Genomic DNA, 22793 nt, shown 5'->3' with positions numbered 1-22793 from the left:
TCACCAGGTTTACACACTTCACAGCACTCACCAAAGCACATACCCTCCCCAATGTCCATAATCCCACCCCCTTCTCCCAAACCCCCTCCCCCCGGCAACCCTCGGTTTGTTTTGTGAGATTAAGAGTCACTTATGGTTTGTCTCCCTCCCAATCCCATCTTGTTTCATTTATTCTTCTTCTACCCACTTAAGCCTCCATGTTGCATCACCACTTCCTCATATCAGGGAGATCATATGATAGTTGTCTTTAGATTCCCTAATTTTTGTCTCCACTTCCAACTTAAGACCAATCAGAAAAAGACAAATATGCTCTCCTAACCAATTACATAGGATTCCATGGCTAATGCACCTCCAGCTTCCCCATGCCAACAGTCTCCAATCAGGGTACACGGGCAGCTTTCCCTTTTTTCTACCAGAAAGCTTTCCTACTCTTCTGTCTGCCTTTGAGCCTCTGCCAAAATGCAAGTGAAAATGGCTGCTCCTTAGCTATAGCAAGACTGAATAAATAGCCTTTGCTTTTCTCATTTGGTTGGTCTTTACTTCAACAGTATGCAAACATGTATGTAAAAAGATATTTATTCTAGCATTGCTTTATGTAGCAAAGACTGACGATAACTCGAATGTTCATCTATAAGAGAATGGCAGAACAAATTATGGTTCATCGATAGATAGAATACTGTACAAAAATTAATGAGAGAGTTCAAGGTAGATATATATGTGTGTGCAAGGATCAATCACTAAAAAAAATCATAATTAAGGAAAAAGCTAGCATTGGAACCACATCTATGATACTCTATGGTGTACAATCATTCCATGATGACCTCTGTACATTTTTGAAAATGACAGAAATTAAAGAGTGTCCTTTAAACAAAAAATGCACTTCGCAAAGAGGAATGACCAAGATTATACTATTTCTAAAGAAAAACCAGGACTTACCATCATATGTCCAAAATAAATGGCTCCTGAGTACAAAATTCCAAGAGACTCGACCTGCATCAGATTGATGGTCAGAGGTAAACTACTAGAACCAGGTTGCCAAGAAAACCCATGTCTCATTACCTGTGCCACAGGGGGATGTTATTACAGCATCAACAGAGCAAACCTGTGACATGTTAAAACACTTAACTGGCCAACATTAAGTATTGCCTGACACATTCAAATAAGAGTAAACCATGATTATAAAAGGAGGAGGCAATGTATGTATCATTAATTATATTTGAAAACTAGAAACCAACACATGGACAGATGCTTTAAAAAAAAAAAGTAATATTGAGCACTTTTTCATGTGTCTGTTCGCCATCTGGATGTCTTCTTTGCAGAAATGTCTGTTCATGTCCTCTGCCCATTTCTTGATTGGATTATTTATTCTTTGGGTGTTGAGTTTGCTAAGTTCTTTATAGATTCTGGACACTAGTCCTTTATCTGATATGTCGTTTGCAAATATCTTCTCCCATTCTGTCAGTTGTCTTTTGATTTTGTTAACTGTTTCCTTTGCTGTGCAAAAGCTTTTGATCTTGATGAAATCCCAGTAGTTCATTTTTTCCCTTGCTTCCCTTGCCTTTTGCGTTGTTCCTAGGAAGATGTTGCTGCGGCAGAGGTCGAAGAGGTTGCTGCCCGTGTTCTCCTCAAGGATTTTGATGGATTCCTTTCGTACATTGAGGTCCTTCATCCATTTTGAGTCTATTTTTGTGTGTGGTATAAGGGAATGGTCCAATTTCATTTTTCTGCATGTGGCTGTCCAATTTTCCCAGCACCATTTATTGAAAAGGCTGTCTTTTTTCCATTGGACATTCTTTCCTGCTTTGTCGAAGATTAGTTGACCATAGATTTGAGGGTCTATTTCTGGGCTCTCTATTCTGTTCCATTGATCTATGTGTCTGTTTTTGTGCCAGTACCATGCTGTCTTGATGATGACAGCTTTGTAATAGAGCCTGAAGTCCGGAATTGTGATGCCACCAACGTTGGCTTTCTTTTTCAATATCCCTTTGGCTATTTGAGGTCTTTTCTGGTTCCATATAAATTTTAGCATTATTTGTTCCATTTCTTTGAAAAAGATGGATGGTACTTTGATAGGAATTGCATTAAATGTGTAGATTGCTTTAGGTAGCATAGACATTTTCACAATATTTATTCTTCCAATCCAGGAGCATGGAACATTTTTCCATTTCTTTGTGTCTTCCTCAATTTCTTTCATGAGTACTTTATAGTTTTCTGAGTATAGATTCTGTGTCTCTTTGGTTAGGTTTATTCCTAGGTATCTTACAGCATGGAGGTTCCTCAAAATGTTGAAAATAGAACTGCCCTATGACCCAGCAATTGCACTATTGGGTATTTACCCTAAAGATACAAATGTAGTGATCCAAAGGGGCACATGCACCCAAATGTTTATAGCAGCAATGTCCACAATAGCCAAACTATGGAAAGAACCTAGATGTCCATCAACAGATGAATGGATCAAGAAGATGTGGTATATATACACAATGGAATACTATGCAGCCATCAAAAGAAATGAAATCTTGCCATTTGCAACAACGTGGATGGAACTAGAGTGTATCATGCTTAGCGAAATAAGTCAAGCAGAGAAAGACAACTATCATATGATCTCCCTGATATGAGGAAGTGGTGATACAACATGGAGGCTTAAGTGGGTAGAAGAAGAATAAATGAAACAAGATGGGATTGGGAGGGAGACAAACCATAAGTGACTCTTAATCTCACAAAACAAACTGATGGTTGCCGGGGGCAGGGGGTTTGGGAGAAGGGGGTGGGATTATGGACATTGGGGAGGGTATGTGATTTGGTGAGTGCTGTGAAGTGTGTAAACCTGGTGATTCACAGACCTGTACCCCTGGGGATAAAAATATATGTTTATCAAAAATAAAAAATAAAAAAATAAAAAAAAATGTAATAGATTTCAAAGCAAATTGAAAATAAGGCATTAGTTCAGAGAAGATAACTGCCTAAACAAGTGGATTTTACACATTAACATCAATGCCTAAGAAGTTGCCCCTACTGACACCTTAATAAAACCTTAACATATTCACCGGACAAATTATCTGGCCCAGTTCTCAGGCAAATCCATGGGCATATAAGCACACCCTAAATAGATACAGAAACCTGCATAGATATTCATAACAGGCATTTAGGTTACGTACAGGCAGATAAGTTATTTTCAGGGGTTTTGAGGCGGTTTGTCTATCTTACGGTTATCTCTCTCCACTCAAAACCAACAATTAAGGCTTTTCATGCTCCAACTTTTGGAGCACTGATGAACTTAACCGCTGCTTACAAGTCCAAGTTTCAGCATGTAGAGAGAAATGAAACATTTTCTCCAAAGAAGTTTCCATATCACCACTGCTCAAATTCAAATGTGAATCAAAGAGATCCTTCCATCAAGGCACCTCTTCTCCAGGGTGTATGGGAAATGATTTGAGCTTCAGGGAGCCCTCATGAGCCACAACTGGTCTTTGGGTTTTGTGTGGATGACAACCAATATTTGGATAAAAAAAGAGAATATAAATAATATTCTTGAGGAGAAAATAAATAACCATAGAATGTCATAGATGGAGGGAAAATACAGAAGCCATCTAACTCTATTACTCACTTTATAGTGAGTAATAAAGATTTGATGAGTAAATGAGTAAAAAGAGTAAGATGATTTGAGAGTAAAAAACGTAATGATTTTGAGTAAAATCATTTTACTCAAAAAGATTAAATGACTTGACAAAAGTTCAAAAAGAGTAAATGATTTGACAAAAGTTCTTCTTTGCATCATGCCTTTTTATGAATCTCCTATTGGTATGTTTCATTTCTCACATGTTCTAAGATTAAGCCTTTTCTTTTATCTTACTATTCTACTTTACAAAACAACTCTATCCTTAGAAGTGGACTAGAGCTTATTCATTGGACAAAGTACACTTAAGCTTAACATAATTCCTTTTTCATCACTTTACTTCCAAGTACATTATAAAGACCTTGAGTTTATATGAATATTAATTGTTTTTAGTAGTTTCTCAACAATTTGCATCCAGGCTATGATTTATAATAAAGAAATTGACATAGAATGAATATGAATATAAACATTAATATGTATATAAAGATAATTTGTCACAATGTGATACTACTACCCATACCCTGAATCAAAATGCCTAAATAAAAGCCTAATAATACCAAGTGTTGGCAAGGATGTGGAGCAATTATAACTCTCACAATCTTTATTTATTATTGTGTTCAATTAGCCAACACATAGTAAATCATTGGTTTTTGATGTAGTGTTCAAGGATTCATTACTTGCATATAACACCCAGTGTTCATCAAAATATTTACCCTCCTTAATACCTATTTCTGGCTACCCCATCTGTCTCCACTCTAAAACCAACAACTAAGGCTTCTCAATCTCCAACTTTTGGAGCACCGATGAACTTTACTACCTTCCTCCCCTCTAAAACCCTCAGTTTGTTTCCTGGAGTTGAGTCTCTCATGGTCTGTCTCCCTCTCTGATTTCTTCCCATTCAGTTCCCCCCCCCTTTCCCTATGGTCCTCTGTACTATTTTCTATGTTCCATATATGAATGAAACCATACAATAATTTTCTTTCTCTGTTTGACTTATTCCACTTAGCTTAGTCCCCTCCAGTTCCATCTATGTTGATAGAAACATCCTTTATGATGGCTGAGTAATAGTCCATTGTATATAAGAACCACATCTTCCTTATCCAGGACATCTCAGCTCCTTCCATAGTTTGGCTATTATACACATTGCTGCTGAACATTGGGATGCATGTACCCCCTCTTTTCATTACAACTATATCTTTGGGGTAAACACCTAGTAGTGCAATTGCTGAGTCATAGGGTAGTTCTATTTTTAACATCTTGAGGAGCTTCCATACTGTTTTCCAGAGTGGCAGTATCAGCTTGCATTCCCACCAACAGTGTAAAGCGTTCCCCATCAAAATGCCATCAACATTTTTCACAGAGCTGGAACAAACAATCCTAAAATTTGCATGGAACCAGAAAAGATCCAGAATTACCAGGGGAATGTTGGAAAAGAAAACCAAAGCTGGGGACATCGCAATGCCTGACTTCAAGCTATATTACAAAGCTGTGATCATCAAGACTGCATGGTATTGGCATAAAAACAGACACATAAATCAATGGAACAGAATAGAGACCCTAGAAATGGACCCTCAACTCCATGGCCAACTAATCTTTGACAAATAAGGGAAGAATATCCCAAGGAAAATAGTATCTTCGATGAATGGTGCTGGGAAAATTGGAGAGGCATATGCAGAAGAATGAAACTGGACCATTCTCTTATACAATCTCAAAAATTTTTGGTGAGAGGCTAAATTGATACAGTCTTTTCAAAAATATTTGGTTGTATCTATTTTTAAAGCTGAACACGCACATAGTTGATTACTGAGCAATTTCATTCTTAGAAATACACTGAAAAGAAATGTGGACATATTCACCAAAAGACATGTATTAAAACATTTATAGCATCACTGTTCCTAAAACTAAGAACTGGTAACAATTTGAATGCCCATGAACAGTAGAATGGATAGAGAGATATTTGCCTAAAAATCATACTTCACTTAAAGTGGTGATAACAGTTATAAAACCTCAGATCCAAGTAACTGAAAAACCAAGGATCAAATTGAGCTTAAACATTAAGGAAATTTATTATTGAACATAACTAGAACTCCATAGATAAGCTTGATTCCATAGGTGGTTAGAATAGCAGCTGAAAAATGCCGGTAAACAACTGGTTCTTTCCAGGTTCTTTTTGTTCTGCTGTCCTCAGTGTTGCCTTCCTTTTCTTACTAGAAACAAGATGGTGGTCGGTCAATCATGTGGTCAAGTCTCAGACAATACATCCAGAAACAGTTACATACAGAGGTAAAAGAAGGTGAACTACCTTTTACTTACTTCTTGTATAAGAAGAACAGAAATTTTCCTTGGGAGGACCATAGTACAGTTTCTCTCAAATTTCATTGGCCAAAAGTGTGTTTCATCCTATTTCAGAACCAATTACTGGCAGGGTAAATGAACTGATAAAATTTGACTAAGACTGATCTTCTGCAATGGACTGGATATTGGAGTACTGACTAACATGACAACTAATTAACAGTAACAGTCAATTTATTTATTTATTTATTTATTTTTAATTAATTTTAAGAGTATTTATTTAGGGCTGCCTAGGTGGCTCAGTTGGTTAATTGTCTGTCTTTGGCTCAGGTCATGATCCCAGCATCCTGAGATCAAGTCCTGAGTCAGGTTTTCTGCTCCATGGGGAGTCTATTTCTTCCTCTCCCTAGGCTTCTCTTCCCAGTTCCTTCTCTAAGTAAATAAATAAATATCTTTTTTTTTTTAAAGACTATTTATTTAAACCTCAAATACTGGATTTTTTAGTTTTTGCTGAGAGGTGGAAACAACAACACTCTCAAACTTACAACAAAAATGCTGAATAAACAGCATATTCACAATTTTTTTTACCCATCAGAGTGCTGAGGGTGCAGGGCAACCAACTACCTAGAATCTAGGGGAAAGCAGGTGTCTGTAGTGAGACACGAGACACAAACAGTGACCAAAGTATTTTCCCCCAAATATTTATTAATAAGAACATCAGTATCTTTATAGTAGAGAAACCTGACAGGTATCACCTACCCAAGTGATAAAAGAAAACATCACTAATGATAAGTCAGTTCAATACCATATAGCTCCCTATATGACACAATAAAGCAGTTACTTTACTTCTATGGCATTCTTCCCTAAATTCCATAACCTTAATTTAACCCTGAGAAAAACCCATGCAAATCAAAATTGTTGACTATTCTACTAAATATCCAAAAATATTCTTTGCAAAAGTTAAGATGATGGAAGACATAGAAATAATGAGTAATCAACATAGATTAGAGGAGACTGAGACATAACAATAAAAGGCAACAGAGGGTCCTGGATCAGATGCCCATACAGAAAAGGACATTAGTGGAAAAAATGATGAGATCTACATAATGTCTAGGGTTTGGTTAACAGTATTATACAAAGTTAATGTCTCACTTTTGAAAAATGTACCATGGTTTTGTTAGGTGTTAACATTAGGAGAAATTGGGTGGAGAGTATATAGGAATTCTCTATACTATGATTGCAAATCTTCTGTAAGTCTAAAATTATTTTGAAATAAAACATTTTTAAACTGTTTATTTGCTATTCTTTAATTTTTATTTCAGGATTCAAAACTTTAAAAAAATATTGTCAGACTTTCACTTATTTTCCCAGTTCTCTACACTGGTCATGTTTGTGCCAACAAAATGAAGTGATATCTTTATGGTTCCTAGGCACTAAAGATAAAAACAAACAAATGTAAAGTGCCCAAGTTTAGGGAGGCATAGGAAGATATAAGCCAGTTAACAATAATTTGAATGTCAGGAAACTAATAATTTTGCTTTTATACTATTTCCTTCCCTCCTATGTATCTTGGTTAAGAAGTGATTTTCTCAACTCCTTTAATGCTTATAAATCTTCCATACGCCTTATAATCACTGATAAAGAAGTTTTTTCTCTTATTAACTCCATTATATACTTTAAAGAATAAGGACTGTAGAGGGTCTAACTTAGTAGCTGCATAGTTTCTAATCTGAACTACAAAAGAACGGATTTAATATATTCTTAATATGATACTAATACTTGGGTAGTTTCTCAAGAGGAATAACCATGAAAAGGAAAGAAGATGACATTTGTGATTGAAGTTAAAGAATAATGCAATGTTCTATAAAAGCAAAGGCAAGAAAAAAGCCTTCTATTTGATTATTATCTTTCCCTACAGAAAATGTTAACCATGATGTTTATCCCTAGTCCACCATGATTTACTGAATGTATGGAGAAGTATGGTGGGGAGATAATTTGCCTTTCTAGTTCATGGGTCAGCAGGTTATAAGGAGCCATCTCAGAAACTGATAAAGAGAACTGGCACCTCCCAGGATTATAGAGTTTGAACTCCATGCAGAAACTATATGAGATTTCCTTAATCTGTGTAAAAGAGAAAGAGTCAAATGAGTACTTGGTAACCAGAATGGAGGAGAGGGATAGAGATTACAATGTGTTCACCAAACCCGATTTTCACTTCCTCCTAGTGGTCAGCCAGACCACATTCCCTAGTCTCTTGTGAAGCTAGATGGGGTCATACAATTGAGTTTTGGCCATGGAATATAGGAGAAAGTGAGGCATATCATTTTTAGAATTGGCACATGATAAATGTTCAGTCCAACACACTCTTTCTTCTCCCATCTCTTGGCTGAGTGTTTTTATCAAAGGCTATCTTGCTTGTCCCAAGTTCAAGAGAAGGGTGCCTCTGTTTGCCTTTGTTGCTGAACATGCCCGTCAGTCACCATTGCTTTATCAATTTATACTGAAAAATAATGTGAGTGAAAAATAAACATTTATTGTCTTATGCCACTAAGATTTTGGATTTATTACAGTGGTTAGCCTACCCTGACTAATATAGTATTCCTTATGATTTAATAAATAGTGATATGAGAGATTATCAACTTTGAACCTGCTAAGTGATACATGTTCTGTCTAGATAGATCAAAGTTAGGCAGGCATTCCTGAATAGTTTTTTTTACTATCCCTTCCTTGTAATTCCTTCTTTTTCCTTTTGTCTTATCTTGCCTAGTCTATGGTTCTGTTGTACTGAGCATTGGGATAACTGGGGTGACTATATGCCCCAGCATTCCTGGGATAGGGCTAGCTTATGTCTATGCCTCAGTATGATGATTAATATTAACCCTCTCATGCTTGAAAGTTTAGATGATAAATTATACGGGCACTCTAATGATAAAGCCACCTTATCTTCTTCTTGGGAATGAAAGAGACAAAATAAAAGAGTAAATAAAATAGATTTATCATGGAAAGCATTATATTTATGAGTATTTGCAGTTGCATTCCCCCTATTATTTTTTAGATAGCCAAAAATACGATGCTTTGTCTCCAGTGTATCATACAACATCATCTTCTTACAAGTTTATCAATCATAATGATTAGATAAAGATTAAGTGGGAAGCCTCTAGAATATAATGCTGAAATTCTTTCAGTCATTTAAACCAAACTATTTTGGTGTCTGTTACATGATATTATTATAACTTATTGTGTAATAAATCCATTTATTACATACTAATAATTATAAAACTGTGGCCATAATAATTTGGATAAAGATAATCTACATATAAATTTAGGATTCTCAGAAGAAATATAACAAGAAGAGAGATCTGGATCACATTCATACCTGGGTAGTTGAAATTTAAGTTTGCATTAAAGGCCATGTTTAAAAATTAATTCCATGTGAATTTTTTCCATTAAAGGGAATTTCAAACTGATAAAGGTATTTTTCATTGGCAAACTGGGGGTAATTCTTGATTTTCTGGATCATTAACTGCAAATAGACAATTCTTCACACTCCTTAGAGACAGTTTTAAGAAATGACTTAAGTTTAGACCATTTTCCACAACAGGTTTAAAAAAGAAACAACAAAATGGAAGCCCTAGTGACTATGATTAAGTTAGGGTTAATTAGAAATTAAAATTAAAAATAGTTTCTTTTTAAGCAAGTACAATGAAGTAACTTCTCTCTCAGAAAGGGAGCGTATGAAATGAGCTATAGTGAATATGGTATTACAAAATCATGAAAACTATCATGTGAATGGAAAGGATTATGAACAGGCAAGTAGAAGATTCACCTTTGCTATACTTTCCACAATAATCCAAACCCTGGTCATTCTGAAGATAGATTATGTCTCTATTTTAATTCTGGCATGCAAATCTTATCAATTTTATTCAGGTTGCCACCTGAACCTACATTACTGAAATCTCCCTCACCTCAGCTCTAATTTATTGTAAAAAATGTCATTAACTTTTCATGAGAATTAATCACAAAAGATGTTGAAATTTTTGTGTTATAGCCTGTACCTGCAAGCCTATTTGAAACGTGCTCTACTACATTGAGTTTCTGTCTGAAATAGCTGATTTAAGTCCTTGATATAGTGGAGCTGGTACCCCATTCATTGTGTTATCATTTTATACAGTCTGTCCATAAAAACCCCAAGAGAAGAATGCACTGTCTGTCCATGAAAAATAACCCACTGTCTGTGGCTTATGGAAACAACGATAGAATTTTAAATACCTTGGAAAAACCAGGCATAGCCATTTACAGGCTTTTGCCAGCACTCTTCTGGTTGAATGGCAATATTCAAATATAATGAACAAAGGAACACAATTAAATATGCACCCTAATGAGGAATGAAGAAGTGAGACTTTTGTCATTTTTCAAAAACAAAAGCTCCCAAAATTTAAAATAATGAAGGAACATGGCTGCTGGAGAGAAGTAAGGGATGCATTATTAGACACAGCAGTAAATGTCAAATATAATATACTACAGCAATATTCTTCAGTTTGACTATGGCTCTTTTATTTCTTGTTCCCATGTATCTCCTGCTGTTAACTGTTCATCTCCCATCAATTTTATTCTCATCAGTAGTTGCCCCGGTCAGGCAGAGAAACTATATTTAATTAAATGCCCCCACTAATAAGAATAAGCTAAGCAGACTTGGGCATGCCTAAAGTGCCACTCTCACATTTGAGCAGGTGGTGACAAGTCTTGCGCTTACACTGAACTCTCGGCTTTATTTCTGTTTAACTTGAAGATATGAAAACTGATCTTTTTAAAAATTTCTCTAAATCTTTTGGTCCTAAAATATGAAAGTAATTTATGCCAAGATAATTATTATTGGTTTTTGTTACATGGAACACTATCATAATGACTTCAGATATATTATGCACTTAACAATTTTGCTTTGAGTATAACTGTAATCCAGATACTATAGTGTGGATCTGGCAAGGTGTTTAACTAAATACAGTTTATTAAAACTAAAGTTTAGGCATTGAAACATTCCGAGTAGTTTGCAGGTTGAGGGATAATGCAGGCACATTTGATTCATCTTTACCAATTTCAACCTGATAAGAGGAAGATGAACAAGGAGGAAGAGAAATAGTAGTGTGTGATCTGATAACCTGGAAGGTTACACGATATCTTCCACACATGATCAGGAATCCAAAGGACCAGGCTACAGCATTATCATTATCAGATGAGCATGACTCTATGTATATCTTTGTAGCATGAAAATGAGTCTAATTCTACATCTGGTGGAAATTGGGTGAGCAAGGGAATGGTAGCAGTCTCAGCAACCCATGAGCAGCCAGGAATGTAGAAGCATTGGTTCTGTCTGTGAGGTCCCTGAGAGGAGTCTTAGAGCACGGATTGAGTCAATTCACTTGTTTGGACTGAAGGTGGTTGTCTAAACTGGAGATAGATGTAATTTGTAGGATATTGTAAAAGTGATTGTATTTTTCCATTGGTTGTTCTTTATTGCATATGTCATAAAATTTAAAAAATGGATCCACAATCCCCACATACATATCCAAAAGCATCAGTTATTTTCCCTTGCCCATATTTCCTGCCAGTCCTTGACATATGTAAAGGTAATAGATCAGTATGCCAGGTGATATCCTGGGCACTGTCTATATTTGCTCATTCAATCCCCGCAATGACTCTGAGAATTACCCCCATTGCACATGGGTGACTGAGACTTAGAAAAGTTAAGCAACTTGCCCTACATTGTGTGACAGATTGAAAGACCCTAGAATTGAGTTCTGTGGGTCCAAAGCTAAAACCTCTACTTTTAGTCATTCTGTAGCATGGCCTGCTGTACTATGTGATCAAATCATGGGTGGACTTTGTATACTGCTTTATTTTTCCACTTTATGTTAAATGAATTTATCTTCTTTATTGGCTGCACAAAATTCATTTGAAGAAATGTATCATACTTTAACTGTTTCACTATTCATGGATTTTTAAAGGGATTTTATTTATTTATTTGACAGAGTGAGAGCATGCACAAGCAGGGAGAGGGGTGACAGGCAGGAGAGGGAGAAGCAGGCTCCCCACTGAACAGAGAGCCAGATGTGGGACTCAGTCCCAGGACTGTGGAATCATGACCTGAGCTGAAGGCAGACACTTAACCAACTGAGCCACCCAAACACACCTATTCTTGGATATTTATTTTTGTCTTAATTTCTGCTTATATAGCAAGCACTGCAATGATCATTTCCTTGCCTAATGCTTTTTTTTTCCTTCTTCCTTTTGAATTGGTTCCTAAAGATAAATTTCCAGGGCTGATGTTATTTGGCCAACGGATATAAACATAAAATATTTAATTATTTTAAATACATCTACATACATTGCAGAGATTTTAGAGAATTTTTAATGAAGGGCTAAGAAATATTATATTCTTTCAATATTCCTTATGAGTTTTTGCTACATGCTGGGTACTGAGCTAAACATTAGAGATACAAAAACACCAGAAAATCAGATTCCCGTCTTCCTGGTACTTAAGTCTTCTGAGGTAGGAAATTACATATTTATCTTAAGTATATATTTTCTTCATAAGTTATATGATGACAAAATTTAAACCAGATCATTCTAAGTCATTAGAAATTTTAAAAAGCCTCAAATAGTCACAAATTTGTGTATTTTTTCATAAAGTAAGGCAGCATTTATAGATGTCTAGTATAATACCAGCCCCCATACTTAAATGGCATGTTCTTGGGCAATTTACTTAATCTTTCAGTTTCTACATGGAAATAATGTATGTAGGATTACTGAGATAATAACTCTGAGCCCTTAGATTGGTACACAACACTTAGCAGGCACTCAGTAACTGTTAGCTAATTCAATAATGTGCTAGAACCTGCTCAGATATGCTTATGATTGCTATATTTTTAGGAATTTTTTAAGATAATTATTAAACACAGATACTATTAAATACTCCTTATGGTGGAAGTATTTATGTCACAGACATTGGCAAACTACTAATCAACAACTTTTATCCAGAGAGCAGTAGTTAAGTGCTTGCCATCATACTACTACCACTTATTATTCATGTATGTATTACCCTTCCTCTGGAAGTAGTTCCTGCAGATGGTGATTAATACCCACACGTTTAGTGGGTAAAGAAACAAGCAGTCAGTAAGGGTTCTTTCTGTAATGCTTTAGATAATGTGTGTTCTAAGTTGGTTAAGAAGCTAATGATTGCATATTCAATGTGTAGATATGTTTTAAATAATTCCTGCACAGACAATTGACCAATAAACTATGCTGAAGTGGAATTTAAGCAAATCATTTTTTTTTGATTAACAAATATGTTTGTGAAGGAAAAGCAAAGGGAACATGGAGTGGGCTAATGGAGGTAGTATTCATGGTTTTGTCACAGACCAAGCCAGTTTACTAATTTAAAACACTCGTTAACCTAAGTCTTGGCTTTCTTATTTAAAAAAGAAAAAAAGTCCATGCCCTCTATAATATTATAGAGGGCACGGATTGCATAGAGCACTGGGTGTGGTGGAAAAAATAGTGATACTGTTATGCTGAAAATAAATTAATTTTCAAAAATAAATAAAATAAAAGAATAGAATAGAAAATACCAAAAAAGTCAGATAATAACACTTAACTCATAAAATTGTTATGAGAATTAGTTGAGATAATATGTTCTCCAGTGACCAACATACAGTAGGCACCTAATACTAATCTGTCTTTCTTTCATGCTTAAAAAACAAACTGAGGGTTGCCAAAAGGGAGAAGGGTAGGGGATAGGGTAACTGGCTGATGGGCATTAAAGAGAGCATGTGATATGATAGGCACTGGGTATTATATTGAACTAATGCATCAGTGGACATTATATAAAAAACCAATGTTGGACTATACCTTGGTTATAAATTATATATAATTTATACTTAAATTATATATATATAACTTTATATATAAATTATACATATATATATATACACACACATATGTCCATATTGAAAGAAGGAGCCAGTAAAGATGAAAGAGAACTTATTATTGATGGGACATGATCTCAGAGCACTCTGGAATGGATAGTATCAGTGGAAGATGGAAGGATTATCTTTGGACAGGAAGAAGAATCATACTTTCTCTCAGAAAGAAAAGAGGATTTAAATAAAAATGAATTTGTAGGTGTAGGATAGGAAGACAAGAAGTTCACATCTGAAAGCCTCAGTCTTCTCTGCACTGTTAAAGGAAAGTTGTTCAAGAGCTAGAAACTGGGGGAGAGGAACCTGGAATGGCCCTGAAAGAGGCCCCAAGAACACAGCTTGGTGCAAGACCACATTTGTAAAGAGACCATCTTCTACCCAACCCCAGTGGGGCTTTGCACCAGATGTGGGAGTGGAGGAGACACCCAAATGGACTGATCCAAGAATCAGAATCAGCAGGGCGGGGGTGGTAGAAAGATGAGGCAGGAGAGGAGGATGCTGTAAGAGAGGATGAAGCTGGCTTAAAGTCTTGAAGAAAGGGGATGTGTCAAGGAACCAGAGACCTCAACAGAACTCAAAGAGTAACAGTCATGGAGGGCTAGGAATAGGGAAGAGATATGGTAGGACTGGGATAGGAAATGGGCTGTTTGCAGAAACCGTGAGGCAGAGGCAGGGATATCTGAGCTTAACTCTTCTGGCTAGTAACAAGGGTTTGGGTCCAGCCCAGTGTTATTCAGAGCCAAGTCCTCTTTTAAAGGTTGGCTTATATTATTAGAAAGTCTTAGAAAGTTTATAATATGTCATATCTTAAAATATAAAGCTATAGGGGCACCTGGGTGGCTCAGTGGGTTAGGCCACTGCCTTCGGCTCAGGTCATGATCTCAGGGTCCTGGGATCTAGTCCCGCATCGGGCTCTCTGCTCAGCAGGGAGCCTGCTTCCCTCTCTCTCTCTCTCTGCCTGCCTCTCCGTCTACTGGTGATCTCTCTCTGTCAAATAAATAAATAAAATCTTTAAAAAAATATATAAAGCTATAAATAAGATATGAATCTATAGATAAGATACAAGACTAATTTTGGTGGTGGGGAGGTAACTCAGGCTCTTTACGAAGAAGAAAACAAATCTAAAAGTTTAAAGGAATTAAAAATGCCAATGAAATAAGTAAATAGTTCTCATTTTTTTTTCTTTTTAAAGAAAACAACATGCACTTGTATATGTTACTATGTGTATGCTTCGGTGAAAAATAAACCTTGTTTCTTCATAGCCTCATGGCAGCTAAAGAAAGACAACATTAAAAAACCCAATAAGATGTCATTCTAGCTTCATTTATGAAAGGAAAACACTGGAAACTTGAATATCAACAAAGCATAGTGGTTAAGGGAACTGTGGAATATACCTCTGATAGAATATTGTCTGGTTACTAAAATGATGGTTATAAAGAACTATAGAACAACATGGGAAATGGTTATGATAATAAATTAAGTAAAATCAAGTGCAGGATTCAGATACATAGGCACACCACAATTCTGAGTGTTTAAGAAAAAAACATAAGACAAAGACCTAAAATTATACTTGGTTTTAAGTTTCCTGGAATTTCTATATGAATATGTAAAATTTAAAAATTATTGGGGTATCTGAGTGACTCAGTCAGTTAAGCATCTGCCTTCAGCTCAGGTCACAATCTCAGGGTCTTGGGGTGGAGCCCCATGTCTGGCTCCCTGCTCAGTGGGGAGTGTGCTTCTCCCTCTATTTCTTTCCTTCCCTTCTTGCTCATGTTCACTCTCTCTCTTTCAAATAAATAAATAAAATCTTTAAAAAATATTAATATTCTATTTCAACTCTTTCTTACTCCTCAAAAATTCTCTTGGACATCTCCAGACTTCCTTAAACAGCCCAAGAAAGGAGCTTACAAATCTTCACTCCCTGCTTCCAGCTTCAATCCCACCTCCTCACCTAATAGGTGACCTTGCCTTTGACCAGAGACTAAATCTCTCCATGGAAAGTCACTTTCTTTCTGTCTTCCACTCTCTTTGCCTTTGCACTTAATTATCTGCAATATCAGACAAAGGACCCCATCCTCTTTCCAGGCTAATTTCTTCATGTCTCTGGAGAGAGAATGCTTGGCCTGTTCTTCACTCCAGACAGTGGCTTGTGATTTCCTTTTTTTTTTTTAATTTATTTTTTATTTTCAGCATAACAGTATTCATTATTTTTGCACCACACCCAGTGCTCCATGCAATCCGTGCCCTCTATAATATCCACCACCTGGTACCCTGAGCTCTCATCCCCCGCCCCTTCAAAACTCTCAGATTGCTTTTCAGAGTCCATAGTCATCAAATTTTCTATGTTTGCCCAGGACTTGGGGGTTTCCCAAGACATGAAATTTTTGGTGCTAAAACTGGGAAACATTCCAGGTAAATTGGGATGGTTGGCCACTCTGCCTTGATGCCTAAGATGATGTTTTACTTGTTGTAGGTGCTTAAGGATTTCTTGTTGAATGTATTTATATGTAAAATACAAGCAAAATGATGATGAGCACACACAAATATTTTCTGTTAAACATAAATCTAAAAATCTGTATTCACAGTGGGACAATTTCTAAAATGGTGAGGTCTCTTTTCCTCTGTTTATATGACAACTGATATATTTAAACAAATCCTTTTTTGGACAGATAATGTGTTCTGATATTATAGGCAGCTCTTCCCTTTTTTATTTTACAATATTATTAGTCTTCTGTAATGATTTGTACCATCCTTTGGGGAGAAATAAATTTTTAAAACTCTTGTTCAAATTCTAAATCTGTATAAATTGACATATTTCTGTTCACTCTTAAAAATGACTAGATTATAATTAATTGTTTCTGTGGTTTAAGTTATTTCTGCAGGTACCTTTCTAATTGCCTAGAGTTGCGGATTCCTGATCTCAGAAAAATTCTAGCCAATAGAATGTTCGGTTGAAGCAACTTGTCACCTTGACATCACAAGCTTAGGTCTCCTCACTACCCCTAGCAACCAATATGCAAACATAGCAACGGCAGCTGGTGCACCGGAACAGCATTGTTTAAAATAAACACTTTCCCAGTTGGCATTTGCAAGTAATCTTTTTCTTCCCCTCATTTAAAATATAAGTGTGAACATATCATAAGATAAAGTAAAACAAATGAAAATGAAAACTACTTGGAAAGGTAGGCAGGAGAACAAAAATCATAGGAAAATGCTAACTGCCAAAGGGATTTTTGTTTTGACCTCTACCACCATTGGAAACTCCATTATCAGATGTATTGGAGGGGCTTTTTCCTAGGGGTTCCCAAAATTTAGAATTCAAGGACCTTCTGAAAAAATTCTATTGTTCAAGCATCTGGAGAGTGCCTACCATGTACTAGGAGACACAGGTATGCAGAGATGGAAGAAAGAAAAAATCATAAGATATTTATATAAATAACTACAAAATATAAGGTATATAGATAGGGCAGATTACACATTAATCGTTCAGAACATGGTATCTCAAGCCATGTTTGAGAACTATGGCCTAGCCATTTAATAGTGGGAGACTTCATAAGTCACTTACCTTCTCTGTGTTGCATTTCCTTATCAGTGAAATAAGGGGGTAACTGTAGCACCTACTTCTGAAGGTAGATGTGAGGCTTAAGTGAGTTAATTTACATAAATGCTTAGAATAGGGCTTGACACATAGCAAGAGCTATAAATGTGTGTGCTATTAATTTAAAGATTGAATGTGACAGGTGACAGAGACAGTTTCAGAAGACATGCAATGGACATTTAAGAAAGAGCTTATCTCAGGACAGCAGGGCAAACTTTAGGTGAACTGGATTTTAAGTAGGTGATAAGGACAATAAGAGAAGTATAAGCAAAGTACAAAAGTGACTGAGCAGAGGCAGAGATGAAGCTTTATAACTTGAGGAGGAAGAGGGCAGAGAGGGAGCAAGGGGACAGGAGGGGGACTATGCCAGCATCATCTGACCAGATTTCTCCTCACTGGCTCTCTCAGACTATGCACAACTCTGTGAGACCTGAAGGTGAGAACATGCCATTACAGCCAGTGCTAAAGCTCTGAATTTGCGTTTAACTCCATGCATTTGGAAAACGTTAAGAGCTCAGTTTTGGCCAAAGGACAATTGCATGGAGTTGAGCTGAGGGTTGGGTAAAGGGGTACAGGAGAAGAGCAGAAGAAGAAGCTGAAGAAGACCAGGGAGGCCAGGAAAGGCCAGGAAATCCACCAACGTCACACTAAGGAACTGGGCTTCATTAGGTAGGCTGGCATTTCTCAAAGTGTGTCTCCTCAGAGTCTTCACCTTACAATCTACTATAGTGGGTTAAAAATGCAGATTTCTTAGGAGAGAAGGATATTAAGTGAAATGGTTGTAGAAAAATGAGGCAGCAAGTTGGCTTAGAGAAGGAGAAAATAGTCCCATAGTCATCTTGTGAAGTTCCTGTTTCTAACCCTCACCTTCCCAAGATCTTCCTTCACTGTAAGGTACAAGAAGATGGGATAGCTAGATCAATTATACCTCTCCTATCCTCCCTCATGGGTTTGTAACTATCACCTGAACTCCTGAACGTATGTTTAAACCTTCTTTGAGGTTGAACATATGAGAGCTTACTCCCCTAAAAGGGTAACCAAGGCCCCATCAGAGCAGAAACTATACTCTGGTAATTTGTGTGCATCAGAAACATTGTGCTATATCAGGAGTGGCCTGCAGACAATCAGGGATTACAGTGAGGATCTCTCACCCTATGGTGGGCCCCACTTAGATGGCCAGAAAGGGGTGACATTACACAGATCATACCATGCTATATGAAAACAATGCAATGGCAACAGCAATGCTAACAAAGATGTCAAGGATATCAGCTGCAGAGCCAGGCAAGTGAAAAATACACATTTCTCTTAAGCTCTAGTAATCAATCTAAAGAACCTCCCTCTTTGGTGTAGTAAATGCCTATGGGAGGCTGTCACTGTAGTTTGATGGGTGTCTCTTCAAACTTTACTCTTTTGCCTTCATTTTTTGTTGTATTCAAAGAACTATCTGTATCCTTTTCTCAATTTGAGATAACAGAGGCTGGGTCTGTTGTGAATTCTATTACTCAAAGCAGCACCTGCACAAGCTCTCTCTCATGTTTCTGTGGGTAAAAAGAAAAACAGTCCCATTGAAGTTCAGACTGTCAGAGATAAAGGAGATCTGAAGGACCAAAACATAATGGGTATGTCTTCCTTTGGAAATAACTGGACAGTTCAGAGAGCAAAGTACACACAAAGTACACAAAGTACACACACGTAAGCAGCCAAATAATCTTGTTTGTAAAACCAATGAAGAATTCACTAAACTGTGCGTTTTATAATTGATGATTTAATGCTGTCTCTGTTAGAAGGCTTGAAAATTTTCTGATTTGTAAATATTTTAGAATTTGTATCATGGAAAAGTAAATCCAGAACTTTCAACAAAAAGTTAAGTGGTAAGGACATTCATGCACTGAAAGTATGGGGGAAAAAAGGGAGAGAGAAGAGAGAAACTTTAGACCTCACAATGCCTGCCATGTTCCATATACTGTCCTAAAATCTTTTTATGTGCATCACTTTATTTCGTTCTTAAAACAATCCCATAAAAGCAATAAAAGTTATTCCAGATAGTAGTTTCTTTTACAAAGACTCTATAAAACAATATTTCTGATATCTAGTACCTGGAAACAGTATGAAGATAATGATAATCAAAAAATATTTATGTGTACAAGCCATTTTATTTCATTTAATTTTTTACTCACAGAAATGTTATGACAATGAAGGACAGAAATTGTGACCTCTGCTTTTCTAAATACAATAAATACAGCTCAGATAAGATAAGAGACTTAACCAATGAGGCCTAGTTGAATATAAATCCCAATTATTGAGATTTCCAGGCCCACATTCTTTTTCTCAAAGTCAATTCTCAGTAGAAACTGATGTTGAAGAAATCAGCACCACCCAAGCTGGGTCTAGGGTCATCCCCCACACTCTCCCTACCCTCTCTTCCAAAAGCGACCATCTCACAGACGTGTCTTCCTGCCCCCCCGCCCCACTACTTGGAAGGCATTACAAGCAGATCAAAAGCCTCTGCCCCCATCTTAGCACACAAATATAAATACTAATGATATAAAACAATACAATGGACTATTAAACAAAAAGATATATACACTTACTAAAATAGGTGTTTAAGATTAATTAAGTGAAAAAAAGCAAGCTACAAGATATGTGTGATCCTTTGAGGATTCAAGGATACATTTTTTTTTAGAGACTACATATACACATGTACATGTATATACACATATAGCAATGGAGCACATTCCAGACAAAAGCTAACAGCTTTTTTAAAGCAGTTCCTTTCAGGAGTTTGGGGAAGGCACCACATGGTAATCATAGGGGCTATGCCATGGTGTTTGAGCACTCAACCTCTAGAGCCACACCATGTGGTTTTGAATCCTAGCTCATATAATAGCCATGTGACCTCAGGCAAGTTACTTTGTACCTCAGTGTCTTCATCTGTAACATGAAGATGATAATAGGGCCGATACAAGGGCTAAATGATGTAATAACATATAAAGCACTTAGTGTCTGGTACATAAAAAAAGCTTTCAATAAATGTGAGGCTTTTATAAGGAGAATATATTACTTATATATCTTTTTAAAAACTTAAGCAGAAGAAAATAAAGATGATCTGGCAGCAGTTAAAAAAAAAAAAAAACTTAAGCAGAATTTGAGATAATGAGAAGATAGGTGGTTTAGTTTCCTAAAATGTCCACAACAAAAGTACTGCAGGGTGAGTGGCTTAAACAATAGAAATTTATTGTCTCCCCATTCTGGAGGCTGAAAATCTGAGGTCAAAGTGTCAGGAGGATGGGTTCTTTCTGAGGCTGTGATGGAGGATCTATTCCATGTCTCTCTCCCAGTTTCTGGTGCTTTGCTGGCAACCCATAGCATTCCTTTGGCTTGTAAGTGCACCCTGACCTCTCCCTTCATCTTTACCTGTTGTGTTTGCCTCTGAGTTCAAATCCTTTTTATAAGGACATCAGTCATGTTGGATTAGGCCTGTCCTAATAAACTTATCTGAACTGGATCCTCCACAAAGACCTGATTTCCAAATAACTTCACATTCACAGGTACTGGGGGTTAGAACTTCAACATCTTTTGAGGGGACACAATTCAACCTGTAGCAATGGGAGAAGACCAAATAGAGGGCATTGCAGTAGTTCAGGTTTTTCCTTGAGTACTGGCCAAGTAGATTTTTTTTTAATGAAAAGAAATAGTAGGGGTGCCTGGGTGGCTCAGTGGGTTGAGCCTCTGCCTTCAGCTCAGGTCATGATCTCGGGGTCCTGGGATTGAGCCCCTCATCAGGCTCTCTGGTCAGCAGTGAGCCTGCTTCCCCTCTCTCTGCCTGCCTCTCTGCCTACTTGTGATCTCTCTCTCTCTCTCTCTCACTCTGTCAAATAAATAAATAAAATCTTTTAAAAAAATAAAGAAAAGAAATAGTAAGACTTGGTGATTGGAATTAATGTAGAAAAGCAGAGATACTGGAGTTTCTGGCTAAAGCATCTCAGATGCTGGTACTGGCATTTGCTGAAATGAAATGAGGGCTAGACAAACTGAGGGCAAATACTAAAAAGTCTCCAAAATTAGCTTTAACAAAATGCCCATTTAGCTTCATTCTAGAGAAGATGTGGAATAAGCCTACCACGTTTATTTTAAAACATTGAAGCCTGATTTTTATATTTTATTTCCTATGCTTTTAGTCTCCTTCATCGCTTCTGGTGCTTGCCTTTCAGTGTTGTAGGTCTTTTACAATCACTTCCATGTTGTTCTCCATGGAGATTTCTGCAATCCCTTGGCTTTGAGTATCAAGTGTTCAAATAGTTTCAGGTGCAGACCTGGTCCACAGGATTAGGACTGATCCACTTTGCAAGCAATGGTGGAGTGCCCATTCCTTTCATTGTTCCATCTACACTTAATTTAAAGGGCCCTTAATAAATGCTCCCAGCATAAGCAACTAGAGTTGTAAAGTAAAGCTAAGCTACTGGAGTAGAAATGGGGAGAAATCTTGGCAATTAAAGTTTGTTTTCTCTCTAAAGTGCAGACAGTACTGAAGATGATATTTTTAATGGGGCAAGTCTTAGTTATTTTGAAATAAATATGAAATTGAATGAAAAGAATAATCTGAGGACAGTTGTAAACTTCCTTATTAGACACTCCTTTTAAAAAGCCCAACCTTGGGGCACCTGGGTGGCTCAGTGGGTTAAGCCGCTGCCTTCGGCTCAGGTCATGATCTCAGGGTCCTGGGGTCGAGTTCTGCATCGGGCTCTCTGCTCAGCAGGGAGCCTGCTTCCCCTCTCTCTCTCTGTCTGCCTCTCCGTCTACTTGTGATTTCTCTCTATCAAATAAATAAAATCTTTAAAAAAAAAAAAAAAGCCCAACCTTGATTCTATATGAAGACTTCACAATGTTTTGATGGTGGACATTTCAGTAGCAGGAAAAATAACTCTAAATACCTTTTGGCAGGATTTGAGTAAATTTTCAACTTTCTGCAACATATGCAGACAATAACCAGATAAAATTATGAATTATGGTATGCCACTTGAGAGTTTTGTTGAAAGAAAAAAATGTCATCTCAAATCTCAGTCAAAAGGTAGACTATAAATAAGTACTTATAGGTTCTCCAGTTACAATTTTCAAAGTTGTTTCATGATACAAAGGAGGATATTTTAACAGCATCTCATTAGCAGTTCCAATTTATAAGAGCTCACTGAAAATCCCGAACTGAATTGATAGTACCAGTACTTGTCCTTTACTGTTTGTTGATGCAGAGATGGAACAACATAGACATTTTGCTAGTAGTAAGATAAAACTAACCCACATTTATCAAATGCTGTTA

The 22793-nt window shown here is 36.7% G+C and overlaps 1 protein-coding gene across 1 annotated transcript in view; it reads right to left on the bottom strand.

Annotated features, from left to right (window-relative positions):
- Nucleotides 1-5701: 5701 nt before the first annotated feature.
- IQCJ (IQ motif containing J) overlaps nucleotides 5702-22793 on the bottom strand; it is a 243421-nt gene continuing 226329 nt past the window's right edge. Inside the window, exon 5 of the mRNA XM_045088566.1 lies at nucleotides 5702-5820. Coding sequence (XP_044944501.1) covers nucleotides 5818-5820 — 3 coding nt within the window. The 3' untranslated portion in view covers nucleotides 5702-5817. The remainder of the gene's footprint in view (nucleotides 5821-22793) is intronic.

The sequence above is a fragment of the Mustela putorius genome, unplaced genomic scaffold, assembly GCF_011764305.1.
Source record: "Mustela putorius furo isolate JIRA1106 unplaced genomic scaffold, ASM1176430v1.1 tig00003834_pilon_pilon_pilon, whole genome shotgun sequence".
NCBI classification, from domain to species: domain Eukaryota; kingdom Metazoa; phylum Chordata; class Mammalia; order Carnivora; family Mustelidae; genus Mustela; species Mustela putorius.
The sequence above is the reverse complement of the archived record's forward strand: the minus strand, read 5'-3'. Positions and strand labels throughout refer to the sequence as shown.